Source organism: Populus euphratica, unplaced genomic scaffold (genome assembly GCF_000495115.2).
Source record: "Populus euphratica unplaced genomic scaffold, PopEup_1.0 scaffold1984.1, whole genome shotgun sequence".
Lineage (NCBI taxonomy): Eukaryota > Viridiplantae > Streptophyta > Magnoliopsida > Malpighiales > Salicaceae > Populus > Populus euphratica.
Window position 1 is genome coordinate 997 of NW_011501808.1, and position 14,944 is coordinate 15,940.

At 35.3% G+C, this 14,944-nt stretch overlaps 1 protein-coding gene and 1 long non-coding RNA gene across 2 annotated transcripts in view; both read right to left on the reverse strand.

Annotated features, from left to right (window-relative positions):
- LOC105118459 (protein WALLS ARE THIN 1-like) overlaps positions 1–111 on the reverse strand; it is a gene marked incomplete at its 3' end in the record, with an annotated part of 1,101 nt that extends 990 nt beyond the window's left edge. The window contains exon 1 of the mRNA XM_011016428.1: positions 10–111. Coding sequence (XP_011014730.1) covers positions 10–23 — 14 coding nt within the window. The remainder of the gene's footprint in view (positions 1–9) is intronic.
- A 9,387-nt stretch (positions 112–9,498) lies between these two features.
- Positions 9,499–14,944, reverse strand: part of LOC105118461 (uncharacterized) — a 5,923-nt gene continuing 477 nt past the window's right edge. The window contains exons 2-3 of the long non-coding RNA XR_840944.1: positions 14,801–14,923; positions 9,499–9,629 (exon numbers count right to left, since the gene is read on the reverse strand). This is a non-coding gene — a long non-coding RNA (uncharacterized LOC105118461). The remainder of the gene's footprint in view (positions 9,630–14,800; positions 14,924–14,944) is intronic.

Below are 14,944 nucleotides of genomic sequence, written 5' to 3' on the forward strand. Positions count from 1 at the left end.
GCTACCCCGCCAACGTCAGCCATTGTAAACCGAGACTGAAAAAACTAACCCTAAAAGGATAGATTCAAGAAAGAAGTGAAGGGAAGCTGTGGAGAGTAAAGGAGGAGTTGGGGTGGTATAAATAAGCTGGAAGCGAGTGAAAGGAAAGAGTAGGTTATGTCATGTGGAAGGCAGTAGCCCACAAGGGCCCTAGTATTTTAGAGAAAGGGCCTACATAGGTCCTTAAAAGACGTTATGTCGACGGTTAATAGCCTTCAAATGTTTTCGGTTGTCTCCCACATTCTTTTCTCTTCCACCACCCTTAGATGACACGACAACCTCTATTCCACGTAGAGAGGTTAGAGAGGGAAGGGGGTTAGAGAGGGAGACTATTATCTAACAGGTTTTTGTTTTGGCACCATGCCATTAATGATGATAATTAAGGGAGAGATGAGCCGCCATTGATAGATAGCGCGCACGAGTGGAGGTGGGAGTACCCCATGCGTTTTCATCCCTCATCGAACCCTTCAACCCCACCATATTATCTTCACATTTACACTCGTTACCAGACCTTTACATTTCTTGTATTTTTCTACATATTATTAAAAATTATTTCTAATTAATTAGTTTTTTTTTTTTGCGCTGGTGATTAAGACAATCACTTTTTCGTTAGAAAAAAAAAGAAAAAGCATATAATGATAAATATAAATTTAAAAATATAAAAAATCATCCATGAAACTTCATCTTTATATTTTTAATTTTATTCTCCCCACACTTAATAGATATATAAAAACCCTTTAATAATTTACTATACTTCCATTAATTTTAATATTATATAAAAAAAGATGTCAAAGTCCTTCAATAACTCACCATATTTATATCTATATTGTATTATATGACAATGATATTTTTCTCATTAATATATATATATATATATATTTCAATATATTTATTTTCAGAGTATTTCTCCATATTATTATTTTATTTTATCTCAAAAATTTATTGATTTAATCATTGAAGAGTCCATAAATTCACAAAAATAAACTTTTTACAGGTATTACGCATCCACCTACAACCATTTTGGCTAGAGAGAAGGGATTGAATTTTCAAAATTAAGAGATTAACTGATTATCCAAGACATAAGCCTTATCCATAAACTATTTAGATTTTTCAAAACCATCATCATTGATATTATATGTGGAAAACTAATAAAAAAGCCATCAGTTTTTTTTCTAATAACATTTTCAAGTCATTTAATGGCACATAACCATAACCATGACAAACCTTAGCTAAAATGCTTAATGGATTTACCTGTTACGGCAATCACTTTTACTTATTCAAAATTCCAACAGCTTATTAACCAAATGAAACCCCCCGCTTAGATTGTGTTGGTCGTTCAGGTGTAAAATTAGACTTTGTTACCTGAGCAAGTCTTAACACTCGTGGTAGCCCCATCCTTGAAAATGGTTGACCATGGATCTCTTTAGTGTAATAGCACTACTCTTCAAGGGATGGATCAGAGAGCCTCCTATGACCAAATAACAGGACAACAGTTTCACCTTTCATGGTAACTCGAGACGGTCAACCTCAACAAAACAACAGGACCGCTATTCTATGACCAAATATATACTACCAATGCTAACTAGAATTTAGATAATTAACACAGGTCTCCAAATAGGCTCTCAGACCTTATGTTATCTCTAGAGATATATCAAATATCTTGCTTAGGTTTGGACTCTCTCTCTCTTTCTCCCCCTCCCCCCCTCTCTTTTTTTAATAGAGAGCTCTCATGCCCCATGTCATCGCTAGAAAAACCACATGCCTCCAACTTTTAAAAAAATGCAAGAATTCTCTAAGAAAGAAAATGACTTGGTCTCCTTAGTGCAATAGCGCTGCCCTTCTTGGGTTCCTCTCCGCCCCTATGAAAACTTTTTAAAGATGGGTGTTAACATGAGTTTGTCCTCTTCGTTCCTTAAGAGTTTTTAAAGTATGTGCGTCGATAGGGATTCGTTCCCTTTAGCTTCTTAGAAATTTTTTCTAAATATAAGCTCACTCTCCTTGGGTTCCCCTCAACCATTTGTAAATTTTCTAAGTACAAGCTCCGTCTTTCATGGGTTTCTCTTAGCCTCTTAGAAAAAACATCATTGGGTTTCTCTACTTATAAGAAAAAAATTTTAAGTATAGATTCCTCTATGGTTTCACCTTGTTATCCTGAAAAATTTTATAAACATGGTTCCTTCATGGTTCAGTTCACCTCTAAATATTTAAAAAAAAAATTTCAAATATAGAGCATACCTCTACACATAAGCTCTTTGGTGTATTAATTAGGATCTTCACCCCACTTCTCATACTAAAAAAATCAACAAACTCATCGTACCTAGTACTTTTATAAGTCTTTGCGTATAAAAATCACATATACTTGAGAAGTTACTGATAAATTTAGATTTAAGGGCCTAACACCCCCCTCTAAAAAAAAAAAAAACAACACTCATACTAAAAAAATCAACAAACTCATCGTACCTAGTACTTTTATAAGTCTTTGCGTATAAAAATCACATATACTTGAGAAGTTACTGATAAATTTAGATTTAAGGGCCTAACACCCCCCTCTAAAAAAAAAAAACAACAACAACAACCTCTATTGAAGCTGAACTAAGGGAAGGACCAATTTTCTTTAGGCTCGATCAAAGAAAGGTTCAAACCTTTCTTGGGCTCAATTAAAGGAAATACCTACCTTCCTAGACTCAGCTGTATTTTGAATTTTATTCTCTACACTTATTAGATATATAAAAGTTTTTCAGGAACCTATCATATTTCTATCGATATTAATATCAAAGGCATATTATATTTTCATCAATATTAATACATATGTTAGATATTTTTTAAAAAAATATTGTTAGAACAATAATATTACACTTTAATATATCATCTCCATAAAAAGACTCATGTGCTATAACAACAAAATGTTCGAGATATCCATTTTTTACATCATATATATATATATAGATGAATAAAGCTCATTTAGATGCAGGTCCACCATTGTTAGAAAGGTAAAAAAAATGCACATCACTTTGGTAAAGGACCATAGTATAAATAAAAAGTAGCTGCCAACAGGAGGAATCCATCTGTTTTGTTAGCGGTCCTTTTTATATAACGGGCTTATACTATATAACATGAATGAAGAAATAACACTGTAATGTTACTAGTCGATCTCAGGTAGGAGAATTAAAGGTTAAAATATGATTAATTCTATAGGAAACTGATCCTACTCTCGAAGGGTCCTAATGAAGTGTTTCCACCAAGGTTCCCACTCCCAGAGCGAGCACAAATATGGGCTGTACTGAGATCAAATTGCTTTAAGAGACATGCTGCCCCCCCTCAATTGAGACCACCATCATTCTAAAATTCAAAAGAATAGGTCCTGGCCAGGAAGAATATGTTTAGCCTTTTCATGTTTATAAAGTGTTTCTATCTGACACCAATACTTTTACAATAAGCTCGTATGTTCGTATGCATAAGATATAATAATAAAAGTTGGGTCCTGTAAGAGAAGAACTTGGTCTGACGCTGCCTGCGTGAACCGGTCGGAGACCCCCCTGACCATTCCAGTTGTGATCTTAATTGCATTTGCCCAGCTTCATTCTCTTTTGGGTCACATAAGTACATGCCTGACAGCTAGAGTAGATTTTGTTAGCACGAGAGAATCTTCAAAGCCTGTGTGTCTGCCCGTTCGAGGTTTGAGTCGACTCGGTTGTTTGACTTGAATTTAAATTAATTAAACACCTTGAGATTTTATTTTCCTTTCATTAAAAGTTAAAGGCAAGAATTTTGACATGGTAATGATGCTTCTTCTGTAGTAGTGATGCTTTTTTAAATAGAAAAAAGTTGAGAAACATGGGATCTTTAATTATCATCCTTTATTTGGTTTTCGCAGCAGAAAGTAAGAGATCCCAAATATTCAGAATGGTAGGGCAAAGGAGCAATTAGAAAAGAGTGTAGTGTAGTGTAGTGGACTTTTATTTGTCTATGTTTCTGCCTCGTTATAGGGAAAGTAGAAAGATACCACCTCCAGCGGTTGCTTATGGAATTTCATCAAGATATCCTCTCCTTAACACCCACACCCACACACACACACCCACTTGAATATGCCATTATTAAATCTATCTTCCCCATCAATTTGAAAGTAAATTGTGGATGATGTTAATAGAAAGACAATAAACATGTTTCTTAGTACCTTTTATTTTTAAAATGTAAAAATTGTCTCAAAAAACATTTAAAGACACATTTATTTTATATCTTTATTTATGTTTCTTGAACTTAATATATTTTTATTTTTATTGTCTATGTTATTTCTATCATCAATATCTCTGCTTTTTCTATTCTGAAATATTAACCAAATGCAACATAAAATAATCATAAAAAAATAATTTTACAATCTTATTCTGAATATGAAAAATATACTTCATGTATCAAAATGAATAATTTTCTTGCATGGTATAATCCCATGCAAAAATAGCTAAGAATTTTTTTTTTTTTCCTTCTTTGTTGTATAGGTGACACTGACATTACATGTGCATGTAGAAAGGTAGGGTGTGGTCCAAAATCGCACCACCGGCTAAGCCTACAATCCCTACCCAAGAAACCATACTTTATAATTGTTTGGTACAGCCATGTGATGCTTGCGTGAATCTTCCTTAAACTTCATTATCAGAAACTGATTAAAGATCTGTGATATGTTTTGGCTAACCTTGCATGACCTCTACAGCCCTTTATCACTTCAGCTAGCTAGCTCTCAAGAAGGCGTGGAGAGAAGAGCAGATGTATATTAGGTTAAAAGTTAAAAAAATGCAGGAAATTATTGTTAACTGTGGGAGTCAAGTTGGCCCTGTCCTTGACCTTTCTTATATTTGCGTGATTAACTCATCTTAAATAGTAAGTACCAGCTTAATTATGAGTTTTCAAGCACGCAAGCATGCGCAGCTTCTCCTTAATGCGTGTAATTATCCATTATAATGCCCTTCTTAACTTCACTGTAAGGTAAGTTTGTGAATTAACCTTAAAAATAAGGAATAGTAGCAATAAAGATGGTTTTGAGATCCATAATAAGGCTCTAGATATTATTGACATGGACATAATTATGAAAGCAATTTGATATTATTAGTCTTGATATATGAAAGTTGATATGTTTAGTTTTAATATATGAAAATTGATATATGATAAATCTTGATTATTAAAAGAAAAATCAATGAACAAGTAACCTAATAACATCAAAAAATTATCTCAATGAAAATCAATGAACAAATAATTTAATAACATCAAAAAATTATCTCAACTCAAAAAATTAAATTATTAAATAAGACTTTAAGATATGATTTATATTATATTTTAATATATCTTCTCAAGTAAAATCTCTTTAAATTTGAAACTTGCACAAGCTAACTGTACCTTATACTATTCATTATTTTTAATTAAATAAATAAATAAAAATGATAAGATTTAAACTCGTGATTATTTGATCAATAAAGCTCAAGACTTGATTTACATTATTTTTTAATAAATAATACATATTAAAAAAAACCTATAGCAATACTTGCTTCTCAAAGAAAATAAATGTCTAGCTCTGTCTCCATTTAATTGAGGAAATTAATGGAAAAAATAACGTCCTCAACAATTCCATTAGTATATTTTATAGCTCAAAATTTATTTTAATTTAAACACCATGATTAAGACAATACACGAGAGCATTGAATGTCAACGAGAGTGATCATAAGCTAGATGAATGAATCTAGAACTATTTTCCTCACGCCATAACATCATGTTGAGCACTTTGAGGACAACGTGAAGCTTTGTGTTCCCATTAACCAATTTGCATGGACAATGTTGCCTTTTTTTCGATGATTCAATCTCTAAAATTGTTTGCTCATGTTAAGTATCTTCAATGTCGTTCCAGCTCTGCTTGAATCTTACCATTAGCATTTGGTTACCATTCAAAAGGTCCAGAGATTCATTCCAGTTTTAAGTGTGGAATCTTTCATCTTGAAGCTTACAAAGCTGCCTCTGATTTTGCAAACACGAGTCAGTAACTGAGTTTCTGCCCCTACTTGTGAGTGGGTCATTGTGAAGTCTTTCACCCGCTCTAGGCAAGTAGGCATGCTATACTGTAGAAGCTGGGACGGGATAGGGATTTTGGAAATGGGATTGTCAAAATGAGATTTAATTTTAGGGTAAATTTGAAAATAACATAAAATAATAATGAGTTTGTTGTATTTGATTAACTTTCGGTGGGTGCAGAATGTAGATAGCCTTCGATCCAAGGGTATATTAAAAAAAATAGAAGCTTATGAGTACTGATATGAAACGTCTTTCAAAATCCGGGGATGCCAAAAGCCCCCACCATAAAGTGCTTCTACCCTTGGATAGAAGAAGGTAAGGAGAACCAACCTATATTGTCTCTCTTTTGATAATGAGACGGGTCTTAAATACAGCTTCCACATTGAGTAAATTATTATTTAGTCCCTATTTTTTTAACAATTTTGTAAGTTAGTTTTTTTCCTTTAAAAAAAATCATAAGTTAGTTCCTTGATCAGAATCGATGGTTGATTTTTTTAAAGTATCCAAACTACCCTTTTAAAATTATTTTTTGGTTTTATTTGTAGCGGGTAAAACTGGAAACTTTGACTAGAAGAAATTAAATTGTAATTGAAAACTAACCGAAGGACTCGACTGAAAAAAAAAAACTACACATAATTGAACAAAAAGTTCGAGAAGGCACGAATGGAGACAGGAGAAAGAGCGGTGGAGGTACGATGAAACTGTAAATACAGCGAAAGTGCTTCGATCGTTTTCATCTGCAGAAGCTGATGTAAGTACCCTGTCCTGAGCCCTTGATTTATTTGCCTGAGTCCATATACCATGTCAATTCTCAAATATTCAAACAGCGTAGCATGGGCATCCATTTCTTCATCTGATATGATATTTGAACGATAGGCTACATGCCCCTGGCGACTAATGAATTAAGTTCTCTCTTTTTTCATAATGTCCCGTGAGAATTCAAGAGAAGTCTCGATAAATTCTGCGTGTAGGTCTTTGGACATAGACCTGACATACCGATATTTTAAATCCTGATTTTGACAGTCCGAATCGAGGACATGCCCTGATGAGCATATAAAATCCTGGAACAATGCTGCAACCCCTTTGATCCCTTTTTTTCCCCTCAAATTTTCCTGCGAGGATGAGGGAGGGGTGGATTTTTTTCGAAAAAAATCTTCCAAGACACCGAGACCGACTCATATATTAGGTATGTCGCTATGGATAGGTTCTGTTTGCCATCATATCCTCCTTCGAGACGAAGCTAATATCACCAACTCTTGCTCTCAACGATAAATTGCTTTTGGGGACAAAAAAACAACCACACCAGTTATGGAGTTCCATCTATCTCTTAAAGTCAGGAGATTGAGATTTAGATCCAAACCAGCTACCACCCCTTGGAAAGATCCCCATAGCCCTATGTGGGTTAGCTTTTTTCTGGTCTTCACTCTCTAGCAGATAGACGCACTAGGGCTTCTTTATTGCTTTCGTTTGGCTCTTTTGGTGCATAAAGTGATTCCACCCACCACGATATCACTATACAAGAGGTTAAGACAGAGATATTTGGTGAAAATAGTTTCACGATGCTTTTTTCAAGACACCCTACATGATTAGATAGGTTCATGTAATTTTTACAATTTTGCTTGTGACATAGTCTAGTGAATTTAAAGTAGTAAAGATTTTCTGTACCGAAAAAATAATTAAAGGGGTTTGATCAATTTTTTATTCATTGATGTCTATCGTTAATTTCTTTCTTTTTGACTGGGAATCTTTATTTATGATTGCGGCAATTAGTCGTCAAAATTGACTTCCTTGCTCATTTTGCGTGGCTCTTTCCTGCTTTTCGGCTTCTTCTTAGCTTTACCTCTATAAATTGATAAATTTGTGAAACATAAAGAAAATCTTCCTGGGAAGACACCTGATAGTACTAATTAAATACCATATCAATAGAACCACATGCTGGTCTAGGCCTTATCTAGAGAATTTTATATATTTAACATCATAGACATGACCTTCATCAAGCAATAAAAAAGAAATATAGAACTCGAGCACTCCATGAATCTGTAGCTATGCCGGGAATTTAAACCAATGGTGTTGCACCAGCACGCCCCAAAAGGGGAAAAAGATGCTCTCCAGAATTCGATTCCTGCTAGAAATTATGTGCATGGGAGATGATTTGATGTAGTGCTTGAAAACCAGTTATGGGAATTCAAGTTGCTTAAAGGGGATGATTGTGGAAGGCAACAAATTGTCCCTTTTTAGCATCTGCTTCTACTGAGGAAAGGTAGGAGGACTTGGGAAAGCAAAACCCTACTCTATATGCAACATTTTTCCTTTCAAAGTTATACCAATATAATGCAACCGTATCTGTTCATCCAGATTAATCTTCATGCACCCAAGCCGCCATTCAGTTTTTTTGGTAAAAAAGGGGGTCTAAGCCCAAAAAAACTAGAAAGAAAGAATCAGGTAGGTGTCTTAGCCGATGCATGCCCTACTCCATTCGGTTAGTTAAGGGTTCAAGGTTCAAGGTACTAAAGAGAATGGCCAAAAGTTCTGAGTACTTGCATTAGCTATCTGATAATAAACCAGAGAGATTGCAAAGAAGAAAATAGAGTTCACCAGCACAACTTTGCACTTTAATACACAAATGTAAGCGAAACACACAATAGTTTCACCACTAATGGAGCTGCTAGATCAGTCGATTCCAATAGTTGCCAGACATCAAATAACACATAACACATGGAACATGTAATTCCCTGGATGAAAAAAGATACCAAGAACCATATGGACAATAACCACACAAATACACATGAATAAGCACACGAGATAACTTAATGGCTTGTGTATTTGCTAGATCAGTCACTGCCGATGGTTGCCAGACACCAAAAGCACAAGGAACAAGCAAATCCCTGGACAAAACAAAATATCATAATCTTCATATTCTTATATCCAATAATAGCCACCAATACACAAGCCTGGTGGAATTTGACCCCGGGACTCCTATCAAAACAAGAACAAAGGAATGACAATCCACAAAAAAAATAAAAAAAAAATGACATGCTTATCTTGTAGGGCAAGTGTTTTAGTATCTAAGATATATTGTGGCGTGAAACCTCAAATACTATCCTCAATCAAAACCGTCTTAGACTCTCTCTCGCTCTCTCTCTCTCTTCATTTATTGCTTATGCACTTTAAGTATCCACGTTCATGGGAGTCACAGGTCTCCATTACCATTCCCTTTAAACTGCACCATTGTGAGAAAAGGGTCCCTTAACTGGGGTATCCCAAGCCCACCATACAATAAAAAGTCCAAGGTGGTGAAAGCATTCAATTGCATGCTCATTAATTTTTGAGAAGATGGTATTGGGATCCATGAGCCAAAGAAGCTACGAAAATCTTCCATAGGTGACAGAGGATTCCTATTAGATCATTCAGGGTCCTCATCACCGTTTGCGTGTCTAATAGGCAGAATCAGTGGGCAACGCGCCAGTGGCTCTCCGCACTCGACAAGAGCCCATTTAGAGCACGAATGTTGCGTTCAACATCCACTTGATAAGGCACTTCTTTGTATTCATGAAACATTTTCAATGTCAATGAGATCCGCAAGTTGTAGTGCATGAGTTGTCATATCAAAGCAAAACATGCAACTAATTAGCTATTAGAGATGTAATAAGCCCTGTATAATCACATGAAAAACTTATTTAGTAATTCACTGAACATAAAAATATTTATGGTATGCTCCAATAATAGCATCGAGAGTATGACACATGGCTCTTAAATAAATTCATTAATTATTTTAATCCTACATGACGAAAAATATATAATCTACTGGCATTCAAATTTGCTTGAAATTCTGTTTTTCCCATGGTATACAATTACAGGAATCATCTGCTTTTAAGTAGGTTATATATGATAGTTTTGTTGGGATATTGCCACTTATATGGTAGCATCTGCAGCCCTACTTTAGAAGAGGATTGTCATTGTTAAAAGCCTACAATAATAGGTGTGTATTATCAAACAAGATACACCAATTATTGATAAAATAGTGCAACCCATTTGTTACCACTATTTGTACCATAATTTATGGCCTCTTGTCTACCATTAAATTGCCTATAAATAGAAGCATTATTTGAGAGCAAAATGAGAAAGAGTGGAACAAGAGTGAAGAAGAGAGAAGGGCTACAGTAGCAGCAGCTACAAGTGCAGCAATGAGAGCTGGGAGTTGAATAAAGTGGATATGATCCTCCTCTTCTACATATTTGTATTGTATCATTTCTCTATCTTTAATAATATGAACATCTCCTGTGGATTTAGACAATTTGTCAAACCACGTTACATATAGTGTCATTGTGCTTAACCTTTAATAGGCAACTATCAGAACATCACTGGTCAGAACTCCCAACAATTAGTATCAAAGCATATGGTTTAAAGTGGTGTTTGATTTTTGTTCAAAAATAAAAGTTGTCATCATTGTGTTTTGACCATATCACTATGAAGAGGAGGAAAAAATGATCACACTAGTGAAAACGACGTCAAAATCTAACATCGAACATGGCTGCACGCACCGGTGAGGTGGTTGCCCACATGCACAAGCACACCCCACGCGTGTCACGCATCTTCTTCGCTCGAATGAGCTGACCTGACCCGAATATCAGACGACCTAACCCACGTGATTGACATTTTTAGAGGATGACATCATCATGACGTAAGCATGTCGTCAGCATGCACAATTGATATGTCATGTCAATGCCTAGTCAACTGACACGTCATCACAGTGAGACCCACCTGCCATGTCATCAAATGCGAGCCGAGTTGGAGCAAAGAAAAAGGATACAGTGTAACTGATCCTACATGCAACCGAATCTGAGATTGAATATGGGTCGCTTATCAGGCTAAAATTATTTTCAGCTAATTTGATCACTCTGGATGCAATGGTATGGTCTGATTGTTGAGATTAAAACAAAAAATAATGGTGGTAAATTATTAAGATATATTGCCCGATCAAGAGGCATCTAGCGGTCATCAAGGTGGTTAATGGAGATGAAAAAAAAAAGGTCTCACATGTTTTCCAAATTACATGTGTTGAACTGTTAAATAAGGAGATTTTTTATTTGCCTTGAAGGAATGCAAAATTAGAACACTATGGACACCTAATCATGTGGACCATTTGAGGTGGAGAGTGGAAATTAATAGAGATCAATCTTGATGAATCTAAGCACTGGTAGTCTCGTCAGATGTTGAAAAATCAGGTATAAAACCAATATATTCCAGATTACTTGTAAAGAAAAGCTGCATCACTTGTAAAGGAAAGCCACAACAAAGCAAACAAATGGTTGTATATACAGCAAAGCGGTACAATGGATAGATATGGCCTAAAAGGTTCTGTCTAGGAGATTGGGTTTTAAAAGGGACCAGTATGACCCCTCTAATCTTTCCTGGGAACTTGTTTGGTTGAAGGATTATCCATACGGTACTATTTTCATATATATAGCAGTTTGTAATGAAACTGTTGAAGACTAGCAAGATGACAGCACAAAGGGAATAGTTGGGTTCTATATGATCAAAGATATGATGTAATGGTGATTTCTAAAAAAAATAGATTTGGTGACTGTGATTTATCGAGGGATGAATTGATGAAGACCCTAATAATGAAAGAAAAATACAGCAAGGGAATAAAAATTGGTATTCTATTTTGACTTGGATAGGTGTTGTGACAGAATGAGTTGCTGTCAAACATAAACAAGAAATAGAAAGAATCTGAATAACAGAAATTGTACAAGGGAACACGGGGATTGTGTAGAAGTACCTGTAGGATTCAATAAGGTATTGTAATGAGACGATAAGTGTAAAGAGAAGAAGAGTTCTCATATGAAGCTTAGAGTAAAGACTGTGTGAAAAGTTGTATAACAAGAAGTCTCTTGTGCTCTTGATAAAGGCAACAGGCGAGGACCTTTTCAATGCATTTAGGGATGGAAAGATAAGCTATTGCAGAAGTACCTAATTGAGGGGGTGCGACCACTTATGATGAAAGACGAATACACCAAAGAGAACTGGTATAGGTGGAGTTGTCAAGTGTGATGATGAAAGGCATAGAAGCTCCAAACATAGAAATCAAAATAGAGGATTGTAAGGAATTTACCGCAACTCTCTCTTTCTAAGTGATCAATGACAGTGATCTCTCCCAAATACCCATAGTGGTAGAGAATCTTGTAGCTATTAGAGTCATCCCCGATAAAGAAGGATGAGATTGCCCTATAACGAGCGAAAACACCTCAAAAAAAGTTGTGTGGGCCATGATATAAGCCCAAGTACAAATCATCTCCTGACGACATGCAAAGACTCTTTAGACAGAAGGTGTGAGGACTATGATATGAGTCCAAAATTAAACTGTTTTATGACTACAGACATAGACACCTCAAGAGGTGTGAGGGCCATGATAAGAGCCCAAGTTTAGAACGCCCAAAGCCAATGCGATGGCTAAATATAAATGGACAAGTGTGTAGCCAATAAAGTGGTTATAATGAGTATGAAGACAAATATCGAATTGACTTTGATGGATATTGCCCAAACAAATACTGAATTGGCTTTGATGGATATTGCCCCCATGCTAAAGATCAATGAGCTAGAAGACATTTGCTTTGGACAATAAATGGATGACTTATAAAGCATTAAGACGTGACTGCTAGGAATGAGTAGAGGGCATGTGCAGATTCCTGAAACAAGTTGCTCATGTTAAGATGGTGAGCTTGGTAATGACATTATAATACTCAAAGTATGAAGATAGATATATATATCAACCTTTAATGTACAGCCCCCATAGTTAAAGGTGGAGAGCTACCAGGACTTTTAGGACTAAGAACGAGAGACTCACGGAGAAGTAAGGCATGGTTTCTATGGTGGAATAGAGGGCAGACACAACTCCTAGATAAGTAAACTCTTGAAAGAGTAGTCAACTCGTGATCATATTGAGATACTCAAATAATGATTGTCGCACTTTAGAATAGAAATTTCCGTTTAAGGGGGTGTTATAAGCCTTGGAATGAAACTTGAAAAATCATTCCAAACAGAACATGATTGATACGCTTGAAGGAAAATGTTATGTCTCAGAGACAAGCGTTAACACTTTTTAGATGTGATATAGAAGACCATTTGGTTAAAGTGATCTTTTGGTATGAGCAAGGGAGTGCTTAGGTGACTTTGGTAATTGAAAGGTTTGACGAGTACACTCAAACTTGGTCGGAGATGCTCTCAAAATGATAAGCTTGGAAAAGCTGCAAGATCCAAGCTTATGCTAAAGAAGCAAAAGGATAATTGCCCACATGAATGGCAAAGAGGGTGATTGTTGGGATATTGTCACTTATGTAGCAACATTTGCAACCCTACTCTAGGAAAAGATTGTTATTTTCAAAAGCCTGTAATGGTAGGTGTGTATTATCAAACAAGTTGCATCGACCATTGATAAAATGGTGCAACTCATGTGCTACCACCATTTGTGCCATAATTTATAGCCTCTTATCTGCCATTGAATTGCTTATAAATAGAGGCATTATATGAGAGCAAAATGAGAGAGAGTGGAACAAGAGTAAAAAAAAGAAAAGGGTTGTCATTGCAGTAGCTGCAAGTGCAACAATGAGAGTTGGGAGTTGAGTAGAGTAAATGTGATTCTTTTTCTTCATGTATTTGTATTATATCCTTTCTCTATCTTTAATAATATGGACCTCTCTCATAGATGTATATAATTTGTTGAACCACATTAAATATTATATCAATGTGCTTAGCCTTCGATGAACAACTATCAGAACATCACTGGTTAAAATCCCAACAAGTTTTACAATATAAGTATTTCACAAACTTTGTAAGCATTCCTCGTACCTTCTTGCCAAATTATAGAAAAGGATATGTTCTATAGCATCAATAAAAGCCAATTTCTCACCATTTGCTTTCATTGTATACGTGATCCATTATTAGTTTCTCTTGATTAAAATTATAGTAATGAGATTGCCCTAAACAATTGAGTCTATTGGATAGTAAGACCTTGTATGGATCAAGGCTTAGAATGATAAAAACTTTGATGAATCACTTGAAATGCTCACAATTAATGATGATATTCAAGAAAATGATGACAATAGCATCAAACAATTTCAAACTTGCAATGTACGTGTTCACCTAATGGATGACTATTATAGAACTCTAATTATTTAGGTTGCTTTCATATCATGCAAACACATCATATTTTTCAACGAAAAAGAAGTTCAAACAAAGAGATGCTTTTATGATGAAGCATCCAGTTTATGAGGGTAAATCTCAAGTTCTAAACTATTATAGACTTAATACCAGGTCAGTCTGGAGATTTGAACGGAGAACATAGCTAATTGTTTCATATATTATTAATTAAGGAGTTTAGCATCTTACATTTGAAATTCTTGTTTCTTCCCCTAAATGCCTTGACCATACATTTATATGATCACATTAGGAAATAAGAATTAATACTAAAAGGGTTCTGGTATATGTTCAATTGCTAAAACATCAGCCCCTAAATTCAATAGCATGGTGCCAGTTTCTCGTTTCTCTAGGACACTTGGAACACTCCAAAATGGGATCAATATTATTGCAATTCAAGACATATTATTAATTTAGTATTGGTATTGCAATGCCCAGATATATAGGATATGATGCCATTGTTAAGAGAAGTATTGAACCCTGCATAAATGCAACGGTAAAAAAGGGCACTTACTGAGAGTCTGTTAGGTTTTGGTTCGGAGTGGTATCCCAGTCCCACAGCACAGCAGACATCCATCCACTTACAGGCTATAGGCACAAGTCTTTCTTTGCACCTACTAGGAACCCAGTATAGAATCTGCAATGTTAACCATCAGCT